At 40.2% G+C, this 20050-nt stretch overlaps 1 protein-coding gene across 3 annotated transcripts in view; it reads right to left on the reverse strand.

The window, feature by feature from the left end:
• The window catches only part of FARS2 (phenylalanyl-tRNA synthetase 2, mitochondrial), a 551321-nt gene that overhangs the window by 381665 nt on the left and 149606 nt on the right, over nt 1–20050 (reverse strand). For all 3 annotated transcript variants that reach the window (XM_088471693.1, XM_088471694.1, XM_088471695.1), the window contains 2 exons: nt 15818–15977; nt 10097–10228 (listed from right to left, as the gene is read on the reverse strand). In XM_088471693.1, coding sequence (XP_088327819.1) covers nt 10097–10228; nt 15818–15977 — 292 coding nt within the window. The remainder of the gene's footprint in view (nt 1–10096; nt 10229–15817; nt 15978–20050) is intronic.

Here is a 20050-nt window from a genome sequence, read left to right on the forward strand (position 1 = left end):
TTTTTTTTATTTGCATTAATGTATTAATGAAAAAAAAATGGAATCCTGCATATTATATTACTACTGTGAAACATTGATATGTATTAGAGACCTTGATCAACCATGTTTTAATGCTTTCAAACATTAACAATCCAAAGTAATTAGGATTTTTATCTCAACAAAAGAGAGCCAGACTATAAGTCTTTCTTCCGCTCATCTCAGTAGGACCGAAGGTTTTAAATTGAAATACACTTGAAGGAGATTAAACCAAGAGGTGTTTCTCTGTGCATTGCCTCTTTAATGTGTTGGAGTGGTTTACCCTTTAAGACTGAGAATGTTAGTTTTGGTCTTCTCCTGTCCGATAGGATTGTTACGGTAGGAGTTCATGGAGTCTTAGCTGATGTTAGGCAGATTTAGTACCTCCCTAATCTGGTTCACCCTACAACCCTCTCTATTTTTCTGTTGGGTGTGAATTTACTGTATTGGTTCAGCAACTCAAATGAAGAAGACAAGCAAAAAGAATGTGGAATAATATCAGGGGTATTCCATTATAATATGCTTTTTTTTAAGAAGTCACGGTGCTGTGCCTGTAGTCACAGCACAATAATAAAAAAATATATACATATATATATTGTCGAAGCTGGATTATTGGCTGAGACCAGATCAGTTTAAAATTGAATCGCAGCGACACCATCTTGCGACTGGCTGCAAGACGCCATTTTGCGAATGGCCGCCTAAGCGCCATTTTAGATAAACTCACTCTTTAGTACATGTGGCGATATTACTATTAGCATCATGCGATTGCATCTGTGACCATCGCCATAAGTTACGGCGATTCACCAAAAGCCCATTTCATGACTTTACGTAGTTTGGGTGCTCTGGATAAAGTGTATATTATTATAATTCCCCTAAAGGATATATTGCATTAGCTAAACAGAGCAAATGACCACGTGACAACTAGCCTGTGTAGACAAGCTTCCTGGATATAACATCTGCTCTCACTCCAGATGGCCCTGCTCGAATACACACCTTACATTAGCAGGCTTCCTGCAATAAAATACCTTCAAAGCCAAGAGTGTTATCTTAGGTTTTGGGTCTTGTAGCTGTGCTAATTTGCATTTACACAAGAGCCTGGGAGAACAAAGGACTTTACTTTTGAGCCTGGGAAGGGTGGGGGCTGCTGAGAGAGGGGGGCATATGGAACTATAAGGCTCAGCATTCCACACTGCTAGGTGTTCACTTAGCTTAAGTGAGATTTAAATGCACCATTTCTCATACGCACAATTGCGCTGGTAACTAATCGCATATTAGCGAATGCATAAGATCCTATATGAAAACGCTGTTCATTAGCTTTATGCGCACGCATCTGCTCCAAGTTAACTAGCGTGTTTATATCAAACCCCGCATACTCACACATTACATATTCACATACAAGGTTCCATAAGCTTTAAGGTATAAGATTTAAGTTTGTTCATTTAGTATAAATGCTGTGAAATAAAGATTATTTGGTAACTAAGGTTTTATTCATACTAAGTAAGCCGTGTTTGGTTTTGTACTGATGCGTACTCTTTCAACAGAATTCCGGTATTATCGGTGTGGAGATCGCATCATGCATTCTCAACTTATGGACCGCAACAAAATGTATATTATATGAACAACTGTTAGGATGTTGCATGGGGCGGGAAACCAGACACCTTCAGTTGTTGGAGGCTGGGTTGTGTCTATTTGAATCAGCCTGTTAAATGCTCTGTAACAGATACATCCCCCTTGAGGACCAATGGCATCAGCAACAAACTTCTCTATTGTGTAGTCTATTTCTGGGAGGTATAAATATGTGTGCTCCAACACTGGGTCTTCTTGCTGAATGCTGACTGACGAGGGGTTTCTTGCTGATGCCTAACATCTGGACCAGAGAGCGCTGCGTATGTATACTGTACTTGGGTCTGTATAATTCCTTTGCGCCGAATTGTGTATGGATCAATAGCGTGTAACTGACTGTACTTTTACTTGAATAATACTTTGTGCTTTGGAACCACACATTCCATGTCTGGAGTCTTTATTTACTGTATGACTGCGTAAGCAAAATAGCGTCATCCTTAGAGGTTTATAGGTAGGATATTAGAAGGTATAGGCAGGGGTATATAGAGGTTCTAATTCAGTATCGTTAATATATATATATATATATAAATATATATATATATATATATAAATATGCTGTGTAGCCCTTATAGCTAATTGACCCCTGTTCTAGAAAAATAAAATCATAAAATCCACCAAGATCGCAGTATGGCCTAAACATACAATTGTATTACATATTTCAAAATTTATAAGTATGAACATTAAAACATAAAACAACCCAATGACTTCTTCCCTGCAGAGAAAGAAGCTCAAAATTAACTGTTTTTATGACAAATTAAGGAATAATTCAACATAATGGCAGACTAAGGAAGCAAGTCTAAAAGATAAAGTAGCCATTGCTTTGACCAGACACACAGATCATATAACCATAAGCACAAATAAGCAATATGAATACATAGGGGACATGAACGTGAGGCTGCACAAAGAGCAAACACAATATCATGTTAGTACGGCTACAATACACAAATAGTATCAAAAACAAAAAAATTCCAACCACCATATGTTTGATAGTTTATATCATCTGGAACAGAAAGAGTCATTAATGCATATCTATACTCCACAATTGTAAATGTTAATATAAACCACACACTTTATATTTAATTTAAATATTTGCATATATTAAAGAGTAAATCTGTGCCTACGAAACACCTGTACCATTAGTTATACCCACACGTAATGCAAATCATGACATTGATATTAGAACTTCCAAGCCTGTGTGTTTTAAAGAAAAAAAATAACTTTTACAGGCAAACAAAGTTACAGACATGCCCACATTATAAAAATCAAGCAAGGACCTGCTCACTAGGAGTTACAGTGAGGAAAAAGTACAGCAGTACCAAGCCAATATGATATGTTCATGAGTAACATAAGAATACTTTGATGAATTTACTGTTAAAAGGGTTCTCTGCTTTAATAAAGTATGCACCCAATTGACACTTGTACAGATGTGCCCAGCTAGTTTAATGCACCATACAGCCATGTAGCGCGCCATGCATCTCTAACCACACAGTAGCCTTGAGTCACGCCACACAGAATGTTTTTTAACGGAATGGAACGTAGCACTGGCAAAAAGTCATATCGTGTAATACAACTTTTTGTCCACCAGGTGTCACTCTTCCTAAACTACACAGCACATGCGTTAGAGTTCCAGTGCATTTTCTGTATCACCGCCCGATGATTGACTGACAGAATCTGTGATTGGGTACACTATAGTATAGCATTTTGGTCATGGAATCAGGGCTGTAGAAGAATGTGTAATAAAGTATTAAATAATAACAGTACAGTATGTGTGAGTCCTGTACTGTAAAAAAAAAATTATATATATATATATATATTTACTTTTTCCTCATGGGCTCAGACAGGGGTCATAGGCATGCACAGCTTTCACTGAGACATGATGAATGTGTTTACATGTACTGTACTAAGAAGGCATGACTCGGTAGCGTGAGCGTCTTTTATGCAACTTTTTACCTTCAAATGCATCTGAATCACACAACGATGCCAACTGATAGCACAAGCAGCTTCTGCTGATTAAAATTATATGCAGCATGCCTATGTTATGTGAGCTAGTGCTTGTGCTAATAAGATGCATTTTAGGGTAAAAGGATGCATAAAAGACGCTCGGCGCTACCGAGTCACACAGCACTCCTGTGACCTTAGACTCAAAACATTTCTTTCGACATTCCACCACTTGGCATTTCTGCTATACAGTAGACATTGTATTGTACACATAATAGGGGACAAGTTTTTCATAAAGAGAGATCATGTCAGGTTCAATACTTTTAAAATACACTACTTTGCACTTCCCTTCTCCCTTCCTCTCTGTGTATGGCCACCCAAGTTCCTTCACCACCTCCCCCCACCATCACACAACTCCATTGAGCTCATTGTATGGCTCACCACCACCCCCATTCGCTTCTATTCAATGCTGCCGCATGCTGAGCCCGCTATTGACATTGTACACACTGCCTTCTTAAATTTGCACACTTAAGGTCTGTACCTTTCGTTGTAGAATACCACGGTACGCCACAGTACGGCCATCACGCAACGTTCCATGGCGCGACACAGGAGGCCTGAATGGCGTGCTATGAGCCACAAACTAGCTGGGCACATATGTATATTAAATAAAAAGGGACTCACAGTCAATTAGCCACTAAGGGAAGACTAGTACATTGCACGCTGCCCAAAGCTCTTCAACTATCATTTAGAAGACCTTTCCATTTTAACCCCTTCTGTGCTGTACTTAGCTAATTTTAGCACCCAAAGGCACATGGGTACCCTCGTTTGGGACTCCACTCTTTCAATTGATGTGATACTTGAGAAGTTATTTTATGGAGATTATATGTGAACACTAGAGAACACCCCTGCATTACACAAATTACTAGAAAGTTTATGAATGGATGAAAATGTACCCCATTCAGGATTTAATAAACTCAGGGGTGCCCTTACTTAAAAAAGGGAAGTCCCCTCATTCAATTATGCTGGCTCTCATTCGCTATTGTCTGGTGATCTACCTGCAGAGTAAGCCAGCGGATGTGGGAGGGTACTGAATCTTCCTCATCTATCCCATCATAGCACCTTAACAATTATGGGCAACCTTTGTCAGGTTTGGATTATTTTTTTAACCCGTAGTGGATACAGGAGAAGAAACGGGAACGAGTTTGCAGTATTGAAATGCAGCAGGTTTAATATGAGTATTATAATTCATGAAATGGTGATAAATAAATTAACTGGCAGAAATAAACAAGTCCAAGTGAAGTGTGGCTGAAAACAAATGTCAGGCAGAGAAAGCAAAGTCCAATTAGTGAGGCTGGGAAACAGGTGTCAGGCAGAGAAAACAAAGTCCAATGGAGGTGTGACTGAGGAACAGAGATCTGAAGCACTGGAGTGGGTTCTGAGACTGGATAGCTGAGGGTTCACAAACCGTGGGGTGAGTGACGTGGTATAGCAGAGTAGATGCGGGTATCCGGGAACAGCCTGTGATGGAGACAGAGTAGGAAACGGAGCACTGCTGGGACTGCAAATATCACACCGAGCTAAGGAGCACAGAGAACTCTCACACAGCTTGCGCTGTGTATACGTTGCACTGGCAACTAGAGGGCGTGCTGAACAGTCTTAAGTACCACGGGAAAGTACATGATAGGCTGCTTAGAGTAAACACAATATGCTCCAACCTGATTGGCCCATTCAGGTCACATGCCCAAAACCGAGATGGCGGCGCCCAGCAATCCCCAGGGTGGCAGCGCTGCCAGTCTTACCTGTCACCACATGGTTTGTACCCCTCAAACATCCATGCCAACCTCGCACCAACCTCCAGACACCAGCAGCCCCACTGGTAGGACCGCGCCAATGCACCCGCACAGGCAGAGACCACGACTCACCAGGTACAACAACTCTGGTTGTGACAACCTTGTTTCAAAGAGGCAGTGTCCTCTCTCACACAATGTGCTCCCTTAGTAATTATTTTCTGGTGATCACCAGGAAACACCACCCTAAGCTGCATTAAGAAGGCCAGAGATGGAAAGTTTATAAGGCCTAGATCTCCCTCAATTCTGTCAATAAACAAAGAAAGTATGCCTTGTTGGGTCACCATATTATTCCTAAACAGTTTACGTGTGTCATTCAAACACATAAAATGGTACAGTATTACCATTTGTAAGTTCAGATTTTATCATGAAAGCTTTAATTAGCCTTGAAGCAGTTCCCTGGGCTATTCACTTTGCCCCCTCCTTAGGCTTGAACAGAAATCGGCGGTAAGAAAGGGCTTTCTGCCCTTATTGCGGTGGCCGCTGTGAACGTGATAACCCATAGCTCTGGGCACTTATCCGTGGATTTATTTCTTTTAGAGTAGAGCTGCACAGTTACTGCCAACTTGCTTTTTGGACACAAATACATTTTAAAAGAACAGCTCAGATACTACCCACTTGCTTTCTGGACACAACTACATTTTTTAAGAGTGGCCAAGAAACTGACCACTTGCTGACTGGATACAAATAGACAGCCCTCTCTTGCTGTATGGACACAGTTGGCAGCGCTGCCCAAATACTGCCAAACTTGCTAGTTACACAGAAGTAGCCTACTCTCATGGAATGGCTGGGAGGCTCCTGAAAATCAAGTGGCACTCAAGGCTGCCAGGAAGAGTGGGTAAGTCTCCTGGTGCTGCCCACTTACAGAGCAAAGTGGATGGGTCGGACAGTCGATGACGCAATTCTTGCTGGAACGATTCAACGTGCCCCGCTTCACTATGCCGATAATAGCTGTTCATTTGCAATTGCTCCCGTCGTCAATCTCGCGCCCTTCCTTTTACACTGGGGGAGGGATCTGCTCTACCTTTCAGACTGACTTCACACTGCACTGACTTTCTATATGAAACATCAGTTCAACACTCGGGCGGCATGGGAAATTTGCAGAGCGGACAACCTGAGAAATATAGGGGTCAATCCAATTATACGCGACAATGGCCGCTCTTGACGGCTGGCTGAACTCGCTCAAAACTTTGCACAGTCCCATAGGACTGCGTACAAAATTGAGCAAATTCAGCCTGAAAGAGGACGGTGAGGGGTGCGAGATGTGGTGCCATTGCGAACGTTTGAACGCTGTGGCAATGGCAAAACGCACCCGGTTTGCACCCCTCGCGGCTAATTGGATTGCCTCCAAAGTGTAAAAAGAATATTGAAACCATATACAAATATTTGCTTTTAGTTCACAATCATGAAATTTAAATGAAAAAAAAATAGTCTTAAAGTCTTTGCTGTGTGAGGATAAATAAGCAAACATTTTATTTTATGGACATTCAAAGTCTTTTGGTAACGAAACGTTATCATTTGTGTTAGTACTGCATAAATAATTATGTATATTGATGTTGCCAATAAAGAGTGCCAAAATAGGCACAGAGGAGGAGGCGTTCATGGAAATGTCCTTTTACAAATGCAATCTCCTTTTCAAGGACACGTATGTTTCATGAGCCATTATAAATAAAAAAATAAACAAACAGATCTGGGGCACACCAGTCTTTATTAAGGGTCTTGAAAATTATATTACTTTCCCCTCTCTTTATGTGTTAACAAAGCCGGCATTATAAAACGGCATTAGCACACAAGCTGTCTTGGCCACCATCGGACTCCCTAGATAATCTGCATAATTTTCAGATCTTTTACAATTAGACATAGCATTACCTTGAAATTTGTCAGTGACATTATCTCCCCACCCCAAAGATTACTTTTTCCTGTTATAGACCAGAACCCAATAGCCTCTTGAGTCTATGGTTGTGGAAATAAATGGACTGCATACACCTATTAAGTTTACTCATTAAGTCCACATGGACAGTATTGCTTTCTTTAACGTTTCGATATATAGATTTGGTGGAGAACTTGAAACAAAATTTTTTAAAACACCAACAGACCATAAAACTATTTTGTGTGCTAATAGCAACCACCCACCAACTCTAAAAAATGACTTTCTGGTTTCACAGTATATGCGAGTTTTTAGGAGTGTGATATGTATTACCGCCGGCTGCATGGCCCGACAAAGGACAAAGGAGGAAATCCTGATCGTCCTAAAGGTAAGTATTGTCTAACCTAACCTAACCCCCCTAACCCTCCCTTAGGGGTGCCTAACCCTAACCTCCCCCCCCCTGTGCCTAACCCCCCCTCTAAGTGCATAAACCTAACCCCCCCCTTCCCCGCTGCCTAAACCTAAGTCTCCCGGGGGGGGTGCATTAACCCTAAGTCCCACCTGGGGGTGCCTAACCGTAACCCTCCCTCCACCTAGCTTAACCCTACGTCCCCCCTGGGAGCCCTAAACCTAACCCTCCCCCCCCCCCCGTGGCTGTCCGCTGCGGAGCCTGGCATCCAGATCGAGCGGTCTCCAGACGTCGGGGAAATGACAGGCGTCTAGAACGTTGGATTCCAGACTACATCCCGTCCTTAGAATCAATTCTGATATAAAGCTCATGGAGAACAACTAGAAGAGATGACCCAAAAAATTTTGCAGATAAGTTGCTCACTTGTGGTTTTGAAGAAATGCTTAGAAAGCTAGAACTAAACACGCTTCTGATGTTTTGACTAAAAAAGATAAAGAAATTGGGGCAATGTTTATTACAACCACCTTTTATACTAGTCCAGTTGTATTTCGTAAATCAACATCTCAAAACTGGGTTACTATTAAGTCTGACAAAAGCCTGAAATTAAACATGTAAAAACCCTAATATTATATTATACGGGACCATTCTGGGGGACCTGTTAATGAGGCCAACACTCAACTGACCAAGCGTCTCAAAAAACTTGCTCCAATGAATATGTGGTATTGCCCTTGTGGCCTTTCTTGTAGCAAAACCATTTGTATAATTAAGGAACAGATCTATAACCACAGATCGCTGATTAAAGATGCATTGATTGCTGGAATATCCGATAAGTCAGTGGCAAGGCATTTTGTCAAACTTGATCACTCGCTGGCGTGTTAAGATATATTATTACCCTGCCGTTTACGAGGAGGTGATAGGGGGAAGTTCTATTAACTCAACTTTAATAGTCATTGGCCAATGGACTATTGTTTTACTGTGATACTGAACGACAAGAGTGCTAGTTAAATTTTTCCATTTTTCCTCTATTTTGTTAATTGTTTTTGCATTAGTTATGTTCTTGTTTTGTGCCAGGAAAGATCTTTTTCTTAAAATTTTTCATTATTTTCATAATTTTTAATTAAATTTTAACCTATGGTTATATATGCATATTTTTATATGAATATAAGGGATTTTAATATTAACATACTGATTTATATGTGTGATTAATGTGACACTCACTCACCCTTGCATATTATACCTACATTATTTGAGCTACAGACCATTATATCAATTTTATTTAGTTATGTAAATTACTCTGCAGTCTGGTCCTAAGGCAGTTTATATTTGTGTACATAAATCAATGTTGCACTGCAGTTTTATAGCCTAAACTCAGGCATCTTTGTTGCCTAGTTACTGCTCATTACTATACAGCCATACAGGATTTCCTGCGGCTGTAATGCACAGCTGATGGCACAGCTAATTGCACTTTGTGCTATTTAAGGGGGACCTTTTGCAGGGTGAGTGAAGCTACAACTAATCTACAGTATTTGCTTCGGGCATGATTAAAACCCAGAGGGGATCAAAACGTTGCTGCTCTGCTTTGGCATGTTAAACTAAACTGGTAATGTATTAAACACATCTATACTACTTGAAAGTCAGGTGAGTGCCTTTCAGCTTACTGGATACTATGTGCGCTAATACCTGTGGATAATACACACTTATGATGGCAGCACTCCTGCAGCAGGCTACAGAACCTGATATATATATGTATATATATATATATATATGAATGAAGGCTGCACTTCAAGGTCTTGAATAAACAACAACTATGTTAGGTTCAAAGTTTAATTTTCCGGCTTTTATAAAGAACTTGCTAAAAGTCAGGAGGCTGAAACGTTAAACCTGACATAGCTGTCATTTATTCAAGACGTTGGAGTGCTGCCTTTATTCTCTTGTATTGGGGTGTTTGGATGACCATGGAGGGCACCTGGGCAAGTATGAATATCACTATGTGCAGTGCCAGTTTTTATCTCTCTCTCTCTCTATATATATATAGGATAATGATGTTGCGCCTTATGGGAGTGTTGCAGACATGTTGCTGAAAGTGTTTAAGTACAAAGAAAATCAAAGACTCACATAGGAGAACATACTCAGACGGAGAAACTGCATCTACCAAGAGTCTGGTGCAAGTTTTGATGGTGCGTCTAAAGACTCTCCCAGACAGTGGTGCAGCATCCATAGACAGTGCGAGTGGACATCTCAGCCCTTGCACATTTGGACATACACATATGTACACCAGGGAAGGACTCTGTTGCGTTATTAGCATAAAGTCGCAGACGCGACTGCGGCAAAAGTCGCAAGGACCGTGGTAACTGCATCTGACTGAGAATCAGGCCCGATAAGTCTTTTTTTTCATACCTGAATTCACCAGCTGCTGTTCCATGACACCACACCCCAGGACTTCCATCCACTCTCCCTGAAATTCGATCTCCATCTCAAATGATGGGTGAGTAAAGGGAAAGTAGCAGTCTACCCACCTAATTTTAAGTCCTGAAAAAAAGTACAAAAAATAAATTATAAACACCACGTGTATTAGTAATTGCAGAGATTACACTAATCTGAAAAGCATTCTGTATGTCATATCAGATATTTACAATCACTGGGCAAGAACGAATAGAAGGTGACGATAGCACAGAATAGTACTGTTATTCTCTGCGAATAGCTGGTACCTATTGGGATAATTCTTGTTTTAAGAGCTTCACATGACAAAATATGCTACCTTAATAAATAGTACTGTAGGCATTTATTATTGTCAATACTCATGTAACACAACAGGTAAATAAATTAGTAATTATAAGTGCAATACAGATGCAGTGGTTTCCCTCCCTCTAGTGACACCCGATGTGAAGCAGCGCGTTGACAAAATAGGGGGTGTGGCCTCGCGGGTAGGGAACATGGCCTCACGGCCCGAACTCCACGTTTTAGTTACTGCGGGGGTCCCGGTGGTGCGGACTGCCCCCGGGGACCAGTCTGTTTGCAGTGCCGGCTCCCTCACTGTGTCAGGAGCCGAGTGCTGCACGTAATGCTACAGTGCAGCACCCGGCTCCTGCCACTGAGGAGGAATCGGCACTATGGTGTCACCCCTTGGTGGGGTGACATCCGCACCTCCCTTGTGACGCCACTGCACAGAGCCAAAATTAACAGAGAATGTACAGAATGTTTTAGAAGTACTGTACACAAATAACATAATATATACAGTAGACTGCAGATTTACTTAAATCCAAGGAGATATCATGAACAGCAAAAATACTACCGTATTCCTTTATTCTACAATACATTTAAAGGTGTTGGTGAGCAAAAACTAAAATCAACAATATCTACTTTACTAAAAGGAACAGTACACAAACCACATTGGCATATATTTCAAGAATATTTCAGCTCTGAAGATGCTATAATGTCAGCTTCGAGTGAGAAATGGATAACATTTTTCTTACATATTGTGCTTATTAACACCCCTATACTGTACTTGTTTATGTTAAAATAATAATAAAATAGAATAGGTCTTGTGCAACATTTATTTAATGCATCAGTCAAGCAGTAAAGTAATATGTATTCATTTGGGTAATCGATCCATCTATGCTGCTGGTCCTGTAGCTAGGGGAAAATAAATGGATATTGTGGTTTTAACAACTAAGGAGAAAAATATACAGGTATTTAAAAATAATGCTCCTTTATCTGCCAACCAATGGTGGAGACAAATCACTGGTCTTTGTGCTGTATAAAACAATTCTATTATATGTAATGGAGTGGTCTTGTGGATTAAGCTCTAGATTTCTTTCAGTTCTATGACGTTTAATCAATTTTAAAAGGTCACATTGCAGATACTGTATATAATCTAATAAAACTCAAATTATGTGAACCTCCCCACCACACAATAAATTACATCATCACTAACCGCATACAAGGAAAAACATTAATTTTAAAATATTTTTAAAAATACTGTAATGCTAAATAATTATTATTGGAAATAATTGTTTAATTTAGTTTGCTTTAGGATCTTTTATGTTTTTTTTTTAATTATCCCACATGGAGAGATGTTGATATTTTAGAAATACTGTTGTAGTGTCCTGACCTGGCACAATCATTTCTGAGCTGGAAAATCAGTCAAATCCTGAAAAAAACTCTAATTTGCCATCAATGATCCGCTTTATAGTGTCTAATATGGCTCTCCACTGTCTTTGACAGTTAATGTGCTATTCTTTTTAGCATAAGAATTTTTTTTTAATAGTGAACCTAAATAATAAATAAATGACTTTGAAGTTAGAAGAAATGCACTGCATATTTGACAGATGTGCTGCCAGTGTGTAGAGCAAACAAACAGGTTGTTTTAATATGGACTCCATTTTGCTTATATTTAAATTTAGTACATCATTGGAAAATAAATGTATTTAATTTTAAGATGTAAAGAGCACAGATTCAAAAGCAAAAATGGGAGAGGTTTCACTAAATGAAATGTTTCAACAATAGGCCATAAAACCTTTTAGATATATTTTATAGGAAAGACTAAGATCCTGCACATGCCACAATAAAGTCACATATGTCTTATAATAAATGTATGTAATGGCAACAAATCATCGATAACAACAAACTTGAGAAACTATTACCAAATGTTCAGACTCCTACACTTGCTTATGCAGTGTTGCCATATAATATCTAAAGCATTGAAATTTCTGTGATAGTACCTGTATAGACAGTACCCACCAGTTACTAGCTATGTACTTGTTGCAGTCCATGTCCGGACTATAGTCATATCTGCACTAGCTCCAGTACGAAGGTGCAGCCTCAGAAGTAAGAAACAAGAGGTTGAGTCAAGCGCTTAGATACAGTGGTTATAAAAGTTACTCAACTCCTTTGGTAATATTTTTTCTTTACATTTTGCTACGCTACAACATAGTTCCAACATTGTGTTCCGAATTAATTTGACAAATGACTGGATTATTTTTTTAGCATATTATTGAGTATTTTGTGCTGATTTGTCGAAATAAACTTTGTTAAATCCATCAAGGTTCTATGTTGTAACCAGGGGCAGAACTATGGGAGACAATGGAGGTGCCTGCCGCTAGGGTCCAGCTCTGAAGGAGGCACTTCTTCCAATGTCCACAACATATTCATCCCACTTAGGGCTGTAATTATGTACCTGGAGTGTACCGTCATGACCGCCCAATACATGGAACCCCTAACCAGCACCTGAGAAGCCGCCATACACTAGTGGAGAACTCCATGTCAGACCATCACATGCTGCCTTCGTCTATCTATAGCCTGTCTGTATGTGAATTGCTACATTACAGTGTCAGTGGCTGTGACGGTGGGGATGGCACCAAATTTTAACTTGCCTCCGGGAGTCTGGGATCAACTCATGCTACTGGTTGTAACACAGCAAATGACAAAAAAAAACCAAGGTGGGTAAATATAATTTATAGCCACTCTAAAGCTGAGTACACACTAGACGATTTTTTAAACAATTTGCCAATTTCCAACGGATCGGAACGACAAATCGTTCAGCGTGTACTCCCATGGGGTCGTTCGTCGCATCTTCAGATCTGCTGAACGTGTTGCTCAATATGAAGATGTGACTGACAATCCCATTAATACATTAATACACTTCTATATTGATTACCAGGGTCATTTAGGCTTTATTTGGGGTACAGACTGATTTCCCCTAAAAAAGCAGTCCTTTTCACTAGTTTCAGCATTCGCACATCCGCGTTTTCGCCTGTTTTGCAATTGAATAGGATGAAAAGTGGGAGTGCACATTATGAAAATACACGATAACTTCGCGTACAAACAAGCGAATGAGGCAAAAACATTGCATTGGCGAAACTTTTTCGCCTCTGATTGAATACTGGCCTAAATGATGTTCCTGTACACTATGTGCGGTTGTGCATACACACTGCACGATGTGCACACATCGTCCCATCTGATATGCAGCACATCATATAGGAAGATGTGATGAAAGATATGTGTAAAGGATAGATTGGGTGTACACACCCCTGAGCCGCAGCCTGATTGAAAAACTGCAGCCGTTTGGCGGATGGGTGGGGGCAGTGCTGGCCTCTGTTCAGGAAAATAGAGGCATGTTGCCTTCATTTTCTGGGAGTGCTGAGGTAAGGATCTGTGTCTTCCAACACAGACTTCCTGGCCTCGGGCCAAGGAGCTGCGAGGGCCAATCTGAGTAACCTCAGGGTCTCATAGATGATCCGATCTGCAATGTTGTCAGGAGGTGTCTTTGCTCCTGAGACGCCTCCTGCTGCATTAGCATATTTTCACATCGCGGCTGCGTATAAAGAAGTAGTTGTGATGTGAGCTTCGTTCATTTCTGCATCAGGCCCAATGACATAAGCATGTACCATACAATCACACATTGCTTCACCTACAGCCCTTTTTTAAAGGTGGCCTACGATTCACTCATTTCCAGGCATACAAGGAGGAGGGATTGCAATCATCCGTTTACCTACTCTATATACTTACATATCTATCAAATGTTCCATCAATCATGTTCTCATCTCTATAAATTAGGGATGTGCAGGCTCGGATAGGTTCGAATTTTCCCGCCAAGTTCAGATTTTTCCCGCCAAAAATTGGGTCTCAAGAAGGGGCAAAACGTCATCTTTCATGGACAAAAATCATCTTCCATGGACTGTCCGCTCATAGGGCCAAATGTAATAGGGTGAGAGTTTAGAAAATGTGAGAGTTTAGCAGTAAACTCTCACATTGGTTGAGTTTTATCTTCAAAATGAGAAAACATCTGAATGAGATTTTAAATCGTGAGTTTTTTAAATCTAAAAAAACATGCAAGTTCGCTCTGTTACTTTGTTTTTGGACTCTATTACATTGGCAAAGTTTAAAAAGTGTCAGAAACTCTCACTTTTCTAACCTCTCACCCTATTACATTTGGCCCATAGTATCTAAATCCAAAATTATGTTACATACATCGAATAAACATTTCCACCATCTCACTCAAGACACTGCACAACCTTAATTCATGCCCTGAATGCATTTACTACTGCAAATTTTTTCAATATGGTCTTCCCCTAACCAGATGTGCACTTCTACAATTTTGTTTTTAATGCTTGGCTAGATTGTAAAATATACAATTTGTTCTGTTCCTGTACATACAGCCCTCTACTGGATGTATGCATTTTATTGAATGCCATTTAAAATAATTCCACTAACATACATGTACAAGGCTATTAATAAAACTGCACCAATATACATCTCTCCACAAAATATCTTTAAATTTACCCACTCCATGCTGGCCAACATCCTATTTTCTCCTATTACAGGTCAGACGACTCTGTTGACAATAAATCATCCCCCCGAAAATATATGAGTGGTGACACCATTACTACATAAATATAAACATCAGCTTCCTGACATAAATAACACCAAACTGGAAGACTATATCTAATATTAAATAAAAATAAAAGCACAGAGTTGAGAGTGGACGCAATATTTTATATAACTGATTAAACATTATAAGGATCTGTGTGGACGATTCTTGGCTTTTTTCTGATCTACAGCTCACTCAAAACTTAAACTTATTCTCTTTTTATGTGTAAACAAGCATCTAACCCAGAGACAAACTTTGCTGCGTTGAGCCCAGGGACGGCCATCGACCTTTGATGCTTAACAACTATCGATGGTTTGACACTGATGGTAAATGATTGTCTTGTTCTCTCCCTTGGCACCTGGGGCATCGAGATTAGCTCCGCCCGTGGTACAATGCTCCCTTTGTGGATCTGTCCCCTTCCTTTATTGAGTTCCGCCTCCAGCCACGGCATTGATGGCCATCAAAGGTGTAAAGTATCGATGGTTGACCTGTTGATGGCCATCTCTAGTCGAGCCTGACTTTTTCTATGCAATCTGCAAAGATGGATTTGCAATATGGCGTGAGGCCACATGCAATAGGCTCAAATAGACTGCAGACTTCCAAGCAGGGGTTTACTTCTTTCCCTGTTTATACACAGTCTTATTTTTTTGTTACTACATTTGTTTGCAAATGAAAAGGTCAGAAAAACATGCAGATGATAAAAAAGTTGTAAAGACAAACACTTATATTGTCTGAGGAATTGTACATACCTTCACCAAACAAATGGGTGATTAGTTTAGAAAGAGCTTGCTTTAACTGAAACTCCACTAGTTTTATAGCTTCGAGTGTATGGGTCTCTTGCTTGTTAGGCGTGCGGAAACCTTGCTCAAACAACTGGCACCCATCTTTGTTTTCCACATCAGCGAAAAGCTATAAAAAAACAGATACATATCTGATCAAGCAGCTGCTGTATGATTAGTTTCACCAGAGTTTTACTTAAAACAGTATTTATAACTTTTAAATAACTGGTAATAATAATAATAGCAGTAAATAACACGGAGCAATGTTTGTTTATAAGATAAATTGATGATCACAGCCACAACCAAATGATTGTTGAATAATCGTTCTCATATTCCATCTTGTGTGTGAATAATTTGGTAGTAGTTTTAATCTTTCAGTTATCAAACAGTTCCATTGGGAAAGATGAACTTTTTGTATATGTGGGTATTTTAAAACTTCAAATAATAAAGATCTATTGACTTATGTAATATGTAAAAATTTAAAAAAAAGATTTTTGCCTCCACAGGCCAAACGCCGCTAGTGCCGTCCCTGACTCCTACCACACAACTGAATCATAATAAAACCAAAAATGTTCAAGTGTGTTATATCAAGTATATTCAAGGTGTGACATATTCATAGGGTCCAAGAACATAAAACAGTTTACACTTTTCCCCTCCCAGCTGTGGGCCACATCTGCATGCACATACAGGTGTAAAGACTTTTTCCTGAACAAATAAAAATGTGGAGGGATAGGGTAGCATAAATGTTACAAAACATGTATGTATTACTGTGTATGTGTATTTGTGTATGACAGCCACACAAACTGATTGTGTTGGTAGGGTGGCAGGAACATTTTCTTTTCGGTTTTTAATCTTTAACTTTGCAGATGCTATCACTATATTTTTATATAGTTTATTATACACAGAAAATAGTGAAATCACTACAAAACTTCTGAATGCTAAAGTTTGAAAGAAGATTGGCATCACTAAATATATATAAAGCATTGAAAATCTGCAGCAAGTGTAAGAAGTTCGGCAAAAACTTTAGAATAGTGAGAAATCTTAATAGCAGAGGCCCTCATTCAGAGCCGTTCGCTATTTGCGGTCGTTCGTTTAATAACAAGGGGTGGCTATTCAAATGATCCGTACGCACATTGCAGTCTGTTCACACCTCTAAGTCTGAACGAACGAGCAAAACATACGCTCGTTTATTTGTTAAAAACGCCCCCTGGCCGCTCGCACCATACGTCATGTCCGCTATTTATTAGATTAATCGAGTACATCGACCAGCGTATGAACTGCTCGCTATTCTTGTGGTTGGTGTTTGCTACCACAAATTTGCGAGCAGTTCTGGCTCTAAAATAACCCAGTGACGTGGTCATTGACGCTGCTGTTTTAAATATACACACCCATAAAACGACCGTTTTGACCTTTAAGCACGCCTGCGTTCGGATCTCCACTCCCCATTTTCAAGCACCTTCCCCTGTTACCACCCACATACGCCTCATTCTGTCACTCAAAATAGCAGGCACTTGCTATATAGCGTACAAACGATTTTCGGCCGCACTGACTGGTTCGCGCATGCGTACTAAAAAGCGTACGCATGCGCAGATGTGCAAACATCGCTCGGAACGAGCGTACTGCCGCTAACGAGCGGCTCTGAATGAGGGCCAGATACACTGCACTGGTTCAATGTCTGAACACGTGATGGTATTAAATGAACAAAGAGACTCAAAATAAAGTAATAATAATATATAAAAAAATATATTTTATACATATATATATATATGTATATATGTATATATATATATATATATATAGAACAAACTCGGCACTCACTGACTTTTCAAACTGTAATTTCTTTAAATACAGGGAATGTTAGTTGCAAAATATCGTTCAGCTGACTAACCAAGTCAAGGTCTTCCCATCTGGCCAGTCCCTACACTGACTCTCAAAAATATGAGCATTGCTATGCCACATTTGGCTACAGCTAACACACAGATTTTAAATGCAATTTGTGCTTCTTCCATAAGTATGGGTCCTGGCTTAAAGAGACAAAACCACACCCTAGCATTTCAGTTAATGAGCACCTGGGAATAAACTGACAAAGTTTGTCTTACATTTGAAAAGCAGGGTCCCCCAAATGTAAGAAGCATTAGTTGCATTTAAAATCTCTGTGTTAGCTGGAACCAAATGTGGCAGAGCAATGCTCATATTTTTGAAAGTCAGTGTAGGGACTGGCCAGATCGGAAGACCTTGACATATATATCACCAATGAATGCTGCATGTGAAAGGCGGCTGCTGTGAAGCTGGTGGTCTTGAAAATGGACTGAGAGTGGTCTGAAACGTCTAATGACATACTGTATGTGGTGGTACACAGAGGCATCACGAGGGGGGTGTGGGCCGCACCTGGATGTCACCTCAGAGTGGGTGACACAAAAATGCAGGCTCCTCTGCAGTGACATGAGCCGGGTGCTGCAGTGTAACATTCTTCTGCAGCACCTGGCTCCTGTCATAGAAGAGGAGCCGACAGTGCTGACAGCCCAATCCGGCGATGCTGAGCCGTCCCAGAGTGAAGTCATCGGGATCCCCCACAAGGCCATGCCCCTTTATTTTGGCCACACCTCCGGCGCGCTGGCATAGTCAGAGTGCACCCCTGGTGTCACCAGAGCCGGTGACGCCTCTGGATGTATACAGTGGTATGCATAACAAAGGCCCACTATTTATCATGACATATTGAGACATTTTTAAAGGTTAAAATTATTAAAATGATTATTTCATGTACAGCCATTGCCAAAAGTTTTGAGAATGACACAAGTATTGGTTTTCCCAAAGTTTGCTGCTTCAGTGTTTTTAGACCTTTTTGTCAGATGTTACTATGGTATACTGAAGTAAAATTACAAGCATTTCATAAGTGTCAAAGGCTATTATTGACAATTACATTAAGTTTATGCAGAGAGTCAATATTTGCAGTGTTGACCCTTCTTTTTCAAGATCTCTGCAATTCGCCCTGGCATGCTGTCATTCAACTTCTGGGCCACATACTGACTGATGGCCGCCCATTCTTGCCTAATCAATACTTGGAGTGTGTCAGAATTTGTTGGTTTTTGTTTTTCCAACTGCCTCTAGAGTATTAACCACAAGTTCTCAATGGGATTAAGGTCTGGGGAGTTTCCTGGCCATGGACTCAAAATGTTGATGTTTTGTTCCCCGAGACACTTAGTTATCACTTTTGCCTTATGGCAAGGTGCTCCATCATGCTGGAAAAGGCATTGTTTGTCACAAACTGAAGCAGCAAACTTTGTGAAAACCAATACTTGTGTCATTCTCAACTTTTGGCCACGGCTGTAGATTGTTGAGTGCCCTGTTTCTGAAACGGACTACTGTAATTTCAGTCGTTTGTGCTGTGACAGTACAAAGCACCCCTATTGATGGAGTTTTGATCTATAAAGTAACTTTCTCAGCGCTGGAGATTCTCTCCTGCTTTCAATTGTGATGCAACATTTACTTTCACTAGCTATAAAGGAGAGAAGATAGTATTATTAAAAGAAAAATAAAATATTACATATTCTTTAAGACAAACCAAAAGTTTAAAGGGTTTATGTCAGGTTGCGGCCTAGGATCAGCCGTTACTCACCTTTGCGCCAGCTTCCCCTGATCTCCCGTGGGGTCAGACATCAGGTGCAGCGGAGGGTATGTGCTGAGTATTCTACCTAGTGCCATGTGAACTGCCTTGGACTGTGCCGTGCCTGGTTTCTGTGGTTGCCGTCATGGACGCGGCCATGACAGGAGGGGTCTTAGGTGGTACTCCCCAGAAGGCTTCCAGTGTTTTGCCTGAGTCAATCATTTCTACACCCCTTCAGTTAAGAGATTCACAAGATAATGCTACTGCTGCGCCTGTGTGTATCACCTAGGATTCTTCTGATGTTTCTATGCCCATTTGCTTTAATGGAGACATAGCACAGTATTACAGTATGCTTTGGTAGATCAATACCTCGCTATTATGAAATCCTCTCCGTCGTTTGGAATCAAGCCTACCAATGTCATAGAGTTTATCATCTCGTCTTTTCAAGGTGAAGCTTGGTATTGGGTTGAACCTATTTATGAATCTAAAGATCCAATACTTTTAGATTTAGTAGCTTTTAGTGAAGCAGTAATTACGGACTTTGGTATACAACCTCTAAAACACTTCAAGGGAAATTTCAACTAAGACCTGTTTGAATT

This window comes from Taudactylus pleione, unplaced genomic scaffold (genome assembly GCF_031769625.1).
Source record: "Taudactylus pleione unplaced genomic scaffold, aTauple2 ptg000116l, whole genome shotgun sequence".
NCBI classification, from domain to species: Eukaryota; Metazoa; Chordata; class Amphibia; order Anura; family Myobatrachidae; genus Taudactylus; species Taudactylus pleione.